The 15,041-nt window shown below is 46.3% G+C and overlaps 1 protein-coding gene across 1 annotated transcript in view; it reads left to right on the top strand.

Moving 5' to 3' along the window:
• The window catches only part of LOC135055442 (translational activator of cytochrome c oxidase 1), a 59,591-nt gene extending 44,762 nt beyond the window's left edge, over positions 1-14,829 (top strand). Inside the window, exons 4-6 of the mRNA XM_063959540.1 lie at positions 4,240-4,373; positions 13,429-13,606; positions 13,696-14,829. Coding sequence (XP_063815610.1) covers positions 4,240-4,373; positions 13,429-13,606; positions 13,696-13,896 — 513 coding nt within the window. The 3' untranslated portion in view covers positions 13,897-14,829. The remainder of the gene's footprint in view (positions 1-4,239; positions 4,374-13,428; positions 13,607-13,695) is intronic.
• Positions 14,830-15,041: the final 212 nt, after the last annotated feature.

The following is a 15,041-nucleotide window of genomic DNA, read 5'->3' as shown; positions in this document are numbered from 1 at the left end:
TTTATCCTCCTTCCAGATTTATCTGAGATTCGCGATTCAGGATTGCCATTACCAATTTCAGACGTTACCTTTCAGTCTCTCCACGGCGCCGAGGGTATTCACCAAGGTGATGCCGGAGATGATGGTTCTCCTTCGTCAGAAAGGAGTCAATATAATTCCTTATCTGAACGACCTCCTGATAAAGGCGAGATCCAGGGAGCAGTTGTTACGAAACATATCACTCTCTCTGTCAATACTCCAACAACACGGGTGGATCATAAATGACCCAAAGTCACAGTTGGAACCGACGACTAGGTTGTTTTTCCTCGGGATGATTCTGGACACAGAAGTTCAGAGAGTATTTCTTCCGCTGGAAAAGGCTTTGGAAATCAAGAAAATGGTAAAACAGATATTGAAACCATCAAGTGTGTCGATCCATCAGTGCATTCGGTTGTTGGGGAAGATGGTGGCGGCCTACGAGGCCATACAGTTTGGCAGGTTCCATGCCAGGGTATTCCAGTGGGACCTGTTGGACAAGTGGTCGGGGTCACACCTACACATGCACAGAAAGATAATCCTGTCGTCAAAAACCAGGATTTCGCTCCTGTGGTGGTTACACAGCTCTCACCTACTAGAGGGACGCAGGTTCGGATTTCAGGACTGGGTCCTGGTAACCACGGATGCAAGTCTCCGAGGCTGGGAAGCAGTCTCTCAGGGAGAAAACTTCCAGGGACGTTGGTCACAACAGGAAGCCTGCCTTCACATAAACGTTCTGGAGCTAAGAGCCATTTACAACGGCCTTCAACAAGCGGTACATCTTCTTCAAGACCGTCCCGTGCAGATCCAGGCGGACAATGGCCCTCATTCCGAGTTGTTCGCTCGCAAGGCGAATGTAGCAGAGTTACACACGCTAAGCCGCCGCCTACTGGGAGTGAATCTTAGCTTCTTAAAATTGCGACCGACGTACGCGCAATATTGCGATTACAAACGAGTTAGCAGTTTCAGAGTAGCTCCAGACTTACTCTGCCTGTGCGATCATTTCAGTGCTTGTCGTTCCTGGTTGTCGTCACAAACACACCCAGCGTTCGCCCAGGCACTCCCACCGTTTCCCCGGCCACTCCTGCGTTTTTTCCGGAAACGGTAGCGTTTTCAGCCACACGCCCCTGAAACGCCGTGTATCCGCCCAGTAACACCCATTTCCTGTCAATCACATTACGATCGCCGGAGCGAAGAAAAAGCCGTGAGTAAAAATACTTTCTTCATAGTAAAGTTACTTGGCGCAGTCGCAGTGCGAACATTGCGCATGCGTACTAAGCGGATTTTCACTGCGATGCGATGAAAAATACCGAGCGAACAACTCGGAATGAGGGCCAATGTAACAGCAGTCGCATACATAAACAGGCAGGGCGGAACAAAAAGCAGAGCGGCACTGGCAGAGGCGACAAAAATCCTCCACTGGGCAGAAAAACATCTACAAGCTCTGTCGGCAATATTCATACCAGGAGTAGACAACTGGGAAGCAGACTTCCTCAGCAGACACGATCTCCATCCAGGAGAGTGGGGCCTCCACCAAGAAGTCTTCGCAGAGGTGACAAGTCTTTGGGGAGTTCCTCAAATAGACATGATGGCGTCTCGTCTCAACAAGAAGCTTCAGAGATACTGTTCCAGGTCGAGAGACCCTCAAGCAGTAGCAGTGGATGCGCTGGTGACCCAGTGGGTGTTTCCGTCAGTGTATGTCTCCCCTCCACTTCCGCTGATCCCAAAAGTTCTCAGTATCATAAGAAAAACAAGGGTTCGAGCAATCTTCAATGCCCCAGACTGGCCAAGGAGGCCTTGGTACCCAGATCTTCAGCAGTTACTCATAGGAGATCCTTGGCCTCTTCCTCCTCGGGAGGACCTGCTGCAGCAGGGGCCGTGTGTGTACCAAGACTTACCGCGGCTACGTTTGATGGCATGGCTGTTGAGTGCCGTATCCTAGCCAGGAAGGGTATTCCCGAGGAGGTCATCCCCACCCTTATTCAGGCCAGAAAGGGAGTAATGTCGAAACATTGCCACTGTGTTTGGAGAAAATATGTATCTTGGTGTGAATCCAAAAAAGCTCCTACGGAAGAGTTTCATTTAGGACGTTTTCTCCATTTTTTGCAGGATGGTGTGGAGGCGGGCCTCTGATTGGCATCAATCAAGGACCAGATTGCGGCCTTGTCAGTGTTCTACCAGAAACAATTGGCCTCTCTTCCAGAGGTTCAGACCTTTGTGAAAAGGGTTTCTGCACATCCAGCCTCCATTCGTGCCTTCAGTGGCACCATGGTACCTTAACGTGGTATTGCAGTTCCTTCAATCGGATTGGTTTGAGCCTCTACAAAAGATAGAGTTGAAATTTCTCACTTGGAAAGTGGTGATGCTTTTGGCTTTGGCATCCGCAAGGCGGGTGTCTGAATTGGGGGCCTTGTCTCACAAGAGCCCTTACCTGATCTTCCATGAAGATAGGGCAGAGTTGAGGACTCGTCAACATTTTTTTCCGAAGGTGGTTTCATCTTTCCACATAAAACAACCTATTGTTGTGCCAGTAATTACTGACACATTCACTGATTCAAAATCTCTAGATGTGGTTAGAGCTTTGAAAATCTATGTTGCTAGAACGGCTCGTATACGGAAAACAGAGGCTCTGTTTGTCCTGTATGATCACAACAAGATTGGCTGTCCTGCTTCCAAGCAGACTATTGCACGTTGGATTAGAAATACGATTCAGCAAGCTCATACTACGGCTGAAAAGCCGTTACCGACGTCGGTAAAGGCCCACTCCACTAGGAAGGTGGGCTCATCCTGGGCGGCTGCCTGGGGGGTCTCGGCATTACAACTTTGCTGAGCAGCTACTTGGTCAGGGTCAAACACATTTGCTAAGTTCTACAAGTTTGACACCTTGGCCGATGAGGACCTCAAGTTTGGTCAGTCGGTGCTGCAGGGTCATCCGCACTCTCCCGCCCGTACTGGAGCTTTGGTATAGACCCCATGGTCTTGATGTCGTCCCCAGCATCCTCTAGGACGTATGAGAAAATAGGATTTTGATAACCTACCGGTAAATCCTTTTCTCCTAGTCCATAGAGGATGCTGGGCGCCCGTCCCAGTGCGTACTTTACCTGCACGTTAGTTATTAGAGTTACACAAGTTGTGTTTTCTTGGTTTCAGCATGTTGCTGCAATTGGTTCATGCCTGTTGGCGTGTGTTATGTTGAATGCCATGTGTGCGGCATGGTTGAGGGTGTGAGTTGGTAGATATCTCACCGCTAGTTAAGTAATTCCTTTCCTCGAAATGTCAGTCTCCCTGGGTACAGTTCCTACAACTGAGGTCGGGAGGAGGGGCATAGAGGGAGGAGCCAGTTCGCACCCAGTGAAAGTCTTTAGAGTGCCCATGTCTCCTGCGGATCCCGTCTATACCCCATGGTCTTGATGTCGTCCCCAGCATCCTCTACAGACTAGGAGAAAAGGATTTACCGGTAGTTTATCAAAATCCTATTTTTTTTTTGCGCAATTTTGATGTGTTAGAAGGCGCAAATAGACTAATTATGTTCTGGATTTAAAATACCTTTAATGCCTTATGTCCTCCTCTCTCCATTAACCACACTTTTCACGCAGAATATTATGTTACTATGCTAATCCTGTCGCAAACCACAATATAATGCCACTGCCCTACACAATCTGTTACCACCTAAATATGTGTAAAGGGCCCATTTGCAGCTTATTCCCCGGAAACACCCATTTTTGGGGGGTAACCACAAATATTTAGTATCCCCTAAATTAATGACTGAGGGACTGCAGCAGATATCTCTGATACTTCCTGTGATCCCTCCACCCCCGACTGCAGCCGCAACCCCAATAGATTTCTACTGGGGATGTGATTCTGCCAGATTTACCAAGCAGATTGGCCCCAGCAGCTAACCCAATCTGAGGATGCCTTTAGCCCATTGTAGCCTGTGGGCTACAGATTGCAAAGATCACCAGGAGAGGGATTTTTGATAAATGGCCCTCTGAATCTTTTTGTTTTCCCAGAGTGTCTTAGATATAAGGAAATAAGTTTCTCAGGGATTTTGTGAAGAACTCTTTCTGAGTCTCTGCTATCCCTAGGCATGAAACATTTCTCAGCCCAATGTTAAATCGGGACCAATGGAAAAATGTTGAGTAGTACTTTGCATAATGATATTGTTATGGTATTTTTCTAGTTTCATAGGTTGTATAACATACATGCATTATTTTTCTGTTTCAGGATAAATCTAAGCCCACTTCTTATACACTGTTTCAGGCAAGAGGGCCTGGTGGCTCTGCCCTTCTTATTGAGCTCCTGACGGATAATAACAATCGGTCTTTTGCGGATCTAAGATTTCTTCTGAATAACAATGGGTAGGTGCTGTAGATGAAGCTGGAACTGTAAATACAGTCATTACTACAACATAACAACTAAAACATCTGACTTCTTGGAGGCAGCCGTGTTATGGCTGAGGTAATATATTATGACCACACAGAATATCAATTTAATAGGAACCAGTAACATCACTTATACCCCTTTCATATCAAAATCCAGTGTCCCGCCTGTGTCACTGAACACAGGTTTCAAGCGACTTGAAACCTGTACAGTGTTAGCGGGACCTGGGTCGGATGACCCTGGTTACCCGTTCACACTGCCCCATAACCTGGGTCGTCCGGTGTCCAACTTTGGTGGGGGGGTTGTTGGTGTTTCGGGGTCCCTTTCACACTCAGCAGTGACTTGGGTTACCCCAGCTATAATTTGGGTTGCAGCGGTGGTGTGAAAGGGATATTAGAGGACTTTGTACCTCATATACAATAGGACACTTTCTTGCAGTACTAAAGGTTAATATGAATTTAAATTGGTTGAAAGAGCTGCACGTGTTTTAACGGGAAGCGGGTAAAATACTACCAGTCAGGATTGCCCTGGTCACAATACCGATGTCTGAATCCCGTCAGGCAGTGAAATCCCGCCGCCGGAATACCGGCGACACAGGCTATTCTCCCTCTGTCGGTGTCCGCACACCCATAGAGGGAGACTATAACCTGTGGCAAGCGCATCTAGCCACTGTGCCCGCAATGTGGCGAGTGCAGCAAGCCTGCAAGGGGCTTTCTAGCGCTCACCCCGCTGCCGGCATTCTGGCGGACGGGATCCCGCTGCCGGGTGACAGCAGGCACCCCGTCTGCTGGGAAATCGTATGTATTCCGTTTTAATACTGTAGCAGTACAAATAATATGATATTTTATTAATTTCTCTATCGTCCTAGTGGATGCTGGGGTTCCTGAAAGGACCATGGGGAATAGCGGCTCCGCAGGAGACAGGGCACAAAAAGTAAAGCTTTATGATCAGGTGGTGTGTACTGGCTCCTCCCCCTATGACCCTCCTCCAAGCCTCAGTTAGGTTTTTGTGCCCGTCCGAGAAGGGTGCAATCTAGGTGGCTCTCCTAAAGAGCTGCTTAGAAAAGTTTAGCTTAGGTTTTTTATTTTACAGTGAGTCCTGCTGGCAACAGGATCACTGCAACGAGGGACTTAGGGGAGAAGAAGTGAACTCACCTGCGTGCAGGATGGATTGGCTTCTTTGGCTACTGGACATTAGCTCCAGAGGGACGATCACAGGTACAGCCTGGATGGTCACCGGAGCCTCGCCGCCGGCCCCCTTGCAGATGCTGAAAAGAGAAGAAGGTCCAGAATCGGCGGCAGAAGACTCCTCAGTCTTCTTAAGGTAGCGCACAGCACTGCAGCTGTGCGCCATTGCTCTCAGCACACTTCACACGGCAGTCACTGAGGGTGCAGGGCGCTGGGGGGGGGCGCCCTGGGAAGCAATGTAAACCTATTTTTTGGCATAAAATACCTCACATATAGCCTCCGGGGGCTATATGGAGATATTTAACCCCTGCCAGAATCCGTTAAAGAGCGGGAGACGAGCCCGCCGAAAAAGGGGCGGGGCCTATCTCCTCAGCACACAGCGCCATTTTCCTCACACAGCTCCGCTGGTCAGGAAGGCTCCCAGGCTCTCCCCTGCACTGCACTACAGAAACAGGGTAAAACAAGAGAGGGGGGGCAAAATTGTGGCAAAATTATATATATTAAAGCAGCTATATAGGGAGCACTTATTATAAGGCTATCCCTGTCATATATAGCGCTTTTGGTGTGTGCTGGCAAACTCTCCCTCTGTCTCCCCAAAGGGCTAGTGGGGTCCTGTCTTCTTTAAGAGCATTCCCTGTGTGTCTGCTGTGTGTCGGTACGTGTGTGTCGACATGTATGAGGACGATATTGGTGTGGAGGCGGAGCAATTGCCAAATATGGGGATGTCACCCCCTAGGGAGTCGACACCAGAATGGATGGCTTTATTTATGGAATTACGGGATAGTGTCAACACGCTAAAGCAGTCGTTTGACGACATGAGACGGCCGGACAATCAATCAGCACCTGTCCAGGCGCCTCAAACACCGTCAGGGGCTGTAAAACGCCCGTTACCTCAGTCGGTCGACACGGACCCAGACACAGGCACTGATTCCAGTGGCGACGGTGACGAATCAACGTATTTTCCAGTAGGGCCACACGTTATATGATTTTGGCAATGAAGGAGGCGTTACATATTGCTGATACTACAGGTACCACAAAACAGGGTATTATGTGGGGTGTGAAAAAACTACCTATAGTTTTTCCTGAATCAGATGAATTAAATGAGGTGTGTGATGAAGCGTGGGTTGCCCCCGATAAAAAACTGCTAATTTCAAAGAAGTTATTGGCTTTATACCCTTTCCCGCCAGAGGTTAGGGCGCGCTGGGAAACACCTCCTAGGGTGGACAAGGCGCTCACACGCTTATCAAAACAAGTGGCGTTACCCTCTCCTGAGACGGCCGCACTTAAAGATCCAGCAGATAGGAGGATGGAAAATATCCAAAAAAGTATATACACACATACAGGTGTTATACTACGACCAGCTATAGCGACAGCCTGGATGTGCAGTGCTGGGGTAGCTTGGTCAGAGTCCCTGATTGAAAATATTGATACCCTGGATAGGGACAATGTTTTACTGTCTTTAGAGCAAATAAAGGATGCGTTTCTTTATATGCGTGATGCACAGAGGGATATTTGCACACTGGCATCACGGGTAAGTGCTATGTCCATTTCGGCCAGAAGAAGTTTATGGACGCGACAGTGGTCAGGTGATGCGGACTCAAAACGGCATATGGAAGTTTTGCCGTATAAAGGGGAGGAGTTATTTGGTGTTGGTCTATCGGATTTGGTGGCCACGGCTACAGCCGGGAAATCCACCTTTTTACCTCAAGTCACTCCCCAACAGAAAAAGACACCGACTTTTCAGCCGCAGCCCTTTCGTTCCTTTAAAAACAAGAGAGCAAAGGGATATTCATATCTGCCACGAGGCAGAGGAAAGGGGAAGAGACTGCAACAGGCAGCTCCTTCCCAGGAACAGAAGCCCTCCCCCGCTTCTACAAAAGCCTCAGCATGACGCTGGGGCTTCTCAAGCGGACTCGGGGGCGGTGGGGGGTCGTCTCAAGAATTTCAGCGCGCAGTGGGCTCACTCGCAGGTGGATCCCTGGATCCTGCAGATAATATCTCAGGGTTACAGGTTGGAACTAGAGACGTCTCCACCTCGCCGTTTCCTGAAGTCTGCTTTACCAACGTCCCCCTCCGACAGGGTGACGGTCTTGGAAGCCATTCACAAGCTGTACTCTCAGCAGGTGATAGTCAAGGTACCCCTTTTACAACAAGGAAAGGGGTATTATTCCACTCTATTTGTGGTACCGAAGCCGGATGGCTCGGTAAGACCTATTCTAAATCTGAAATCCTTGAACCTGTACATAAAAAAGTTCAAGTTCAAGATGGAGTCACTCAGAGCGGTGATAGCGAACCTGGAAGAAGGGGACTTTATGGTATCCTTGGACATCAAGGATGCGTATCTCCACGTTCCAATTTACCCCTCACACCAGGGGTACCTCAGGTTCGTCGTACAGAACTGTCACTATCAGTTTCAGACGCTGCCGTTTGGATTGTCCACGGCACCTCGGGTCTTTACCAAGGTAATGGCCGAGATGATGATTCTTCTTCGAAGAAAAGGCGTATTAATTATCCCATACTTGGACGATCTCCTAATAAGGGCAAGGTCCAGAGAACAGCTAGAGATGGGACTAGCACTGTCTCAAGAAGTGCTAAAGCAGCACGGGTGGATTCTGAATATTCCAAAATCCCAGTTAATTCCGACAACACGTCTGCTGTTCTTAGGGATGATTCTGGACACGGTTCAGAAAAAGGTTTTTCTCCCGGAGGAAAAAGCCAAGGAGTTATCCGAACTTGTCAGGAACCTCCTAAAACCAGGAAAGGTGTCTGTACATCAATGCACAAGAGTCCTGGGAAAAATGGTGGCTTCTTACGAAGCAATTCCATTCGGCAGATTCCACGCAAGAGTTTTCCAGAGGGATCTGCTGGACAAATGGTCAGGGTCGCATCTTCAGATGCACCAGCGGATAACCCTGTCTCCAAGGACAAGGGTATCTCTTCTGTGGTGGTTGCAGAGTGCTCATCTATTGGAGGGCCGCAGATTCGGCATACAGGATTGGATCCTGGTGACCACGGACGCCAGCCTGAGAGGCTGGGGAGCAGTCACACAAGGAAGAAACTTCCAGGGCGTGTGGTCGAGCCTGGAAACGTCTCTTCACATAAACATTCTGGAACTAAGAGCAATCTACAATGCTCTAAGCCAGGCAGAACCTCTGCTTCAAGGAAAACCGGTGTTGATCCAGTCGGACAACATCACGGCAGTCGCCCATGTAAACAGACAGGGCGGCACAAGAAGCAGGAGTGCAATGGCAGAAGCTGCAAGGATTCTTCGCTGGGCGGAGAATCATGTGATAGCACTGTCAGCAGTGTTCATCCCGGGAGTGGACAACTGGGAAGCAGACTTCCTCAGCAGACATGACCTTCACCCGGGAGAGTGGGGACTTCATCCAGAAGTTTTCCACATGCTTGTAACCCGTTGGGAAAGACCAATGGTGGACATGATGGCGTCTCGCCTCAACAAAAAACTGGACAGGTATTGCGCCAGGTCAAGAGATCCGCAGGCAATAGCTGTGGACGCGCTGGTAACGCCTTGGGTGTACCAGTCGGTGTATGTGTTTCCTCCTCTGCCTCTTATACCAAAAGTATTGAGAATTATACGGCAAAGAGGCGTAAGAACGATACTAGTGGCTCCGGATTGGCCAAGAAGGACTTGGTACCCGGAACTTCAAGAGATGATCACGGAGGATCCGTGGCCTCTACCTCTGAGAAGGGACCTGCTTCAGCAGGGTCCCTGTCTGTTTCAAGACTTACAGCGGCTGCGTTTGACGGCATGGCGGTTGAACGCCGGATCCTAAAGGGAAAAGGCATTCCGGAAGAAGTCATTCCTACCTTGATTAAAGCAAGGAAGGAAGTAACCGCGCAACATTATCACCGCATTTGGCGAAAATATGTTGCTTGGTGCGAGGATCGGAGTGCTCCGACGGAGGAATTTCAACTGGGTCGATTCCTACATTTCCTGCAATCAGGATTGTCTATGGGTCTCAAATTGGGATCTATTAAGGTTCAAATTTCGGCCCTGTCGATTTTCTTCCAGAAAGAATTGGCTTCAGTTCCTGAAGTCCAGACCTTTGTTAAGGGAGTACTGCATATACAGCCCCCTGTGGTGCCTCCAGTGGCACCGTGGGATCTCAATGTTGTTTTGGACTTTCTCAAATCTCATTGGTTTGAACCACTAAAAAATGTGGATTTGAAATATCTCACATGGAAAGTGACCATGCTACTAGCCCTGGCTTCGGCCAGGAGAGTGTCAGAACTGGCAGCTTTATCTTACAAAAGCCCATATCTGATTTTCCATTCGGACAGGGCAGAACTGCGGACTCGTCCGCATTTTCTCCCTAAGGTGGTGTCAGCATTTCATCTGAACCAGCCTATTGTAGTGCCTGCGGCTACAAGCGACTTGGAGGACTCCAAGTTGTTGGACGTTGTCAGAGCTTTAAAAATATACATTTCAAGGACAGCTGGAGTCAGGAAATCTGACTCACTGTTTATACTATATGCTCCCAACAAGTTGGGCGCTCCTGCGTCTAAGCAGACTATTGCGCGCTGGATTTGTAGTACGATTCAGCTTGCACATTCTGTGGCAGGCCTGCCACAGCCAAAAGAACACGTTTGTAAAATTCTACAAATTTGATACCCTGGCTAAGGAGGACCTGGAGTTCTCTCATTCGGTGCTGCAGAGTCATCCGCACTCTCCCGCCCGTTTGGGAGCTTTGGTATAATCCCCATGGTCCTTTCAGGAACCCCAGCATCCACTAGGACGATAGAGAAAATAAGAATTTACTTACCGATAATTCTATTTCTCGGAGTCCGTAGTGGATGCTGGGCGCCCATCCCAAGTGCGGATTATCTGCAATAATTGTACATAGTTATTGTTACCTAAATCGGGTTATTGTTGTAGGGAGCCATCTTTCAGAGGCTCCTCTGTTATCATACTGTTAACTGGGTTTAGATCACAGGTTGTACGGTGTGATTGGTGTGGCTGGTATGAGTCTTACCCGGGATTCATAAATCCTTCCTTATTGTGTACGCTCGTCCGGGCACAGTATCCTAACTGAGGCTTGGAGGAGGGTCATAGGGGGAGGAGCCAGTACACACCACCTGATCATAAAGCTTTACTTTTTGTGCCCTGTCTCCTGCGGAGCCGCTATTCCCCATGGTCCTTTCAGGAACCCCAGCATCCACTACGGACTCCGAGAAATAGAATTATCGGTAAGTAAATTCTTATTTTCACAATCTTTTTTTTAATTTATTTCTAGTGGTTTATTCAATTTTAGCATGTTTTTACTTTATTTAGGAAAGTGTAAACCAACAATAGCAATATTTATTGTGATTACGATATTGTCAGCAGCAATGCTTATTCTGACAAAGAGGACAAACTGTGATTGTATGCAAGCATCCCGTTATTTGGTCCCATTTCCTATCTTGAATGCACTCTTCTGACAGATACTGTGTGCTTCTGAAGAGCCTCTCAGCCAGTCGTGATAAATAATTGTGAATTTTGCTAGATCCTAGTGAAGATGTGCCCCTTGGCTATCACTGACTTGAAGTGACTCGGCAGGGAGGTTTTTCCAAACATCTTGAAGAACTAACCACATGTCTTTTGTGGATGTAGGCTTGCTCAAATCCTTCTGTCTTTTCATGTATGTCTCTTCATGTAATCCCAGACAGACTGATGTCGAGATCAGGGCTCTCTGGGAGCCATATAATCACTTCCAGGACTCATTGCTCTTATTTACACTGAAGATAGTTCTTAATGACATTGGCTGTATGTTTAGGGTTGTTGTCCTTCTGCAGAATAGATTTGGAGCCAATCAGACTCCTCCCTGATGGTATTGCATGATGGATAAGTATTATGTTGCCTGTATTCCTGGGGCAGATGTATTAACCTGGAGAAGGCATAAGGAAGTGATAAACCAGTGATATGTGTAAGGTGATAAAGGCACCAGCCAATCAGATCCTAACTGTTAATTTACATATTGGAGCTGATTGGCTGGTGCCTTTATCACCTTGCATATTTCACTGGTTTATCACTTCCTTATGCCTTCTCCAGGTTAATACATCTGCCCCTCAGTGTTGAGAAAGCGAATGTGAAATGAACATTGAGTTCTAAGAGTCATGCTGTACACAGCAGAACTCTGCTTCATTCCTGGAGACACACGGGCAAGGCTGCACTGTACACCTGCCCGCAAAAGCTCCTTTTTATCTATCATGCCCTCTTATTTCTCCCTACAACACTTTCACGCTGACCTCCCTATCCCAACTTCACTACAATGTTATATTAAGACACCAGTGCGAGTAGATCGAGTGTGGAAAGGCGCAGCAGAAGTGTTATACACTTTTTTTCTACAGCAGTAAGTCCCCAGGCCTCACCCTCACGCCCCATTCACTGTTTTCACATGAGGGAATAGCAGGAGTTACCACAGGGGACTTTGGGGCAGATGTATTAACCTGGAGAAGACATAAGGAAGTGATAAACCAGTGATATGTGCAAGGTGATAAAGGCACCAGCCAATCAGATCCTAACTGTTAATTTACATATTGGAGCTGATTGGCTGGTGTCTTTATTACCTTGCACATATCACTGGTTTATCACTTCCTTATGCCTTCTCCAGGTTAATACATCTGCCCCTGAATCTGAACCTCTATTTTTCTGTCTTGCACAAACAGCCCTACACACATTACTTTCGTTAAGGACTGTTACCAAAACTGTGCAAGCTTGCTTATAAATGGTTCTCTTCAAACTAGGGAACAAGAGTGATAAGAGAGAAGTGAGCCAGTGCAGAAGTTACCCATGGCAACCAATCAGCTGCTCTGTATCATTTTATAGTATAAATATTAGAAATGTTACTTCAATGCTGACTGGTTGTCATGACCAACTTCTCCACTGGCTCATGTCTCCACTCTTATCACTGCTTTATACATTTACCCCAATATTTAATATTTACATGTAAATATAATCTGTTGTAAAACTGGGTTTGTAATACAGGGTAGAACTTTTACTAATGGACCTGTTGGAAAGAGGGTGTCCTATGACTGCCATGCAGAAAGTCACTGAGCTGTCCACTACAACCTATTCTACTGCTGATGTTTGACTGTGGCTGCATACTTGATTTTGTGCACCTGTCAGCAAAGGGTGTGGCTGGAATGGCCAAACTAATTTTTCAGGGGTGTCCACATACTGTTCTTTTGGTCATGTAGTATATTGAGCAATCTTCTGTTTACATCTAACATTGCTGAATGCATATATCAGGAATTGTGGTCCTAATTCAGAGATGTACGCAAATGCCTTTGCCGCTGTGCAATTGTATGCTGCGAAAATACGCAATTGTCGCTGCTGTCGGGATTTGTACTGAGACGCCTAACATAGGAACATAGAATTTGACTGCATATAAGAACCACTTGGCCCATCTAGTCTGCCCCTGCTGGCTGTGTCTCTGAACCGTTACTTGCCTAAGAGTAGGACGCACATTTGTCAAACTGTGGCCTTTAAGAGTAACCCTATGGTTGCACAGTGTGGCCACTGGCAGTCTGACATCAGAGCCATTGTAACTGCGTACATGAGCGTTGTCACAAACAGTAATACGCCCTTGAAACGGTGTCAACATGCCTGTGTTTCAGTCACCACTGCCATTTTACCTTCCTCAAACTGTCCCTTACTGTCAGTCAATTTGCAAATAAATCCACATGTGACCGTTGTCACAAGACCATCACAGTGTGACTTATACGCATATGTGGTGCCAAATAAATCGCTCTACTGCATATACTGTAAAATTCACATTGTGTCTGAATCAGGTCCTGTCTGTGGGTTCAGATTGCTATGATAACAAATTGTCTTTGTGGCCTACAGAGGGACACCAACTGATGGAGCCCGCCACTGCTTCACTAAAAAAGGGGTGGTGACTGTGCAGACCTGTGACCTAGATGGCAGCCATTTGCAACTGGAGCAGGCACTTGATTTAGCAATTCAGGCTGGAGCTGAAGATGTGCAAGAGGTGCAGGATGAGGAGGAGAGGGACATGTACAAGGTGTGCTGCAGATGCTTTATAATATGAAGACATTTTAAAGAGCCTGTCTATCAACACTGACTTCAGTCTTCTCATTTCTCTCTTTCCAGTATATCTGTGATTTTTCCTCATTGCGGGAGGTCCGCTCCCAACTAATATCTTTGGGATTAGTTCCAATCTCTTCTGGACCTGAATACTTGCCAACCATTACTGTACAACTCTCGGACGATGACAAGGAACGGGCTTTCCGGCTCCTGGAATTGATCAATAACCAGCAAGACGTCATGCATGTTTATGACAACATCGAATAACAGCATCTGCCATGCTCCTGAACTTGCTGCACCAAACGCCTTTTATCTTTTATATATATATATATATATATATATATATATATATATATATATATATAAATAAATAAATAAGCAAAGTGTGAGGAACTTTCATACTCCTAACTTATAGGGATCCAGCAATGAACTCTAATTTATTTTCCATGTAAATGTGCTATTTAATGTGCTTTATTAGATGTTCACATTGCTGGTGATCTAAAATTGCACTTTATAGTAACAGGACATGCTAAAGATACAGCTTTGACTTAAAATTCTTATAGATTAAAGGAGTTATTTGAAGGAACACATTTGCTGTAGATATGAAAATAAGAATTAAGACCAAGTGAAAATGGTATTAACAAATTGAGTTTAAAAAACTTACAGATTTTAATGTCAGGAGGACTATAATAATGTTGGCCGTGCAATTTCATAATAGCTCCCTTCAGCTGCCTAAGTGGAATCTTTAAAACATTATACAAATAGTTCTTATTTCGATTAATACTCCTGGCCTCATATTATAATCTAGCGACCCCTAATTACAATTTGCATACTAATTAAAAGTATGCAAATTGTATTCAAAATAATAAACGTTTAGGAAAAGGTTGTATCATAATTATACATGGCCTAAAATGTAATCAGTTCACTTACTACTAAATTATGTCAAACTAATATATTAACTGTATATATAAAGTTAAGAATATACATTTGAGGTGGAAGAAAAAACTGCCATCAGACAGCAGAATACAAGTCCCTTTTATATTCCACACATCCAGGGGCGGATTTAGGGGTGAGACCACCTCTAGGCACAACAATTAAGGCGGCCGCCTGCCTAATTTTACTATTTTTATTGATTGGTTACAAGCTTTTATTTGATGATAGCCAATTTAATGGAATAAAAAACCAAGCCATTAACTATGACATGTATTTTCTTTTTTTTTTTTAATCTATACATATTTATTAAGTAGGACCACTTACAGGGTCAGTATGTGCATGTCCTACCCGTTTACACTGCATTCAAGATGACATGTGGAAGACCATGCAGTGAGGTGTAACCATGGGAAAACAAACAGTCTTCCTCCAGCCCTCTCTGGACAACAAAGCTCCCCGCTGGCTCTAACCCACTGTGACCT

Source organism: Pseudophryne corroboree, chromosome 3 (assembly GCF_028390025.1).
Source record: "Pseudophryne corroboree isolate aPseCor3 chromosome 3, aPseCor3.hap2, whole genome shotgun sequence".
Classification (NCBI taxonomy): domain Eukaryota; kingdom Metazoa; phylum Chordata; class Amphibia; order Anura; family Myobatrachidae; genus Pseudophryne; species Pseudophryne corroboree.
This window is presented reverse-complemented; position numbering and strand designations above follow the sequence as displayed.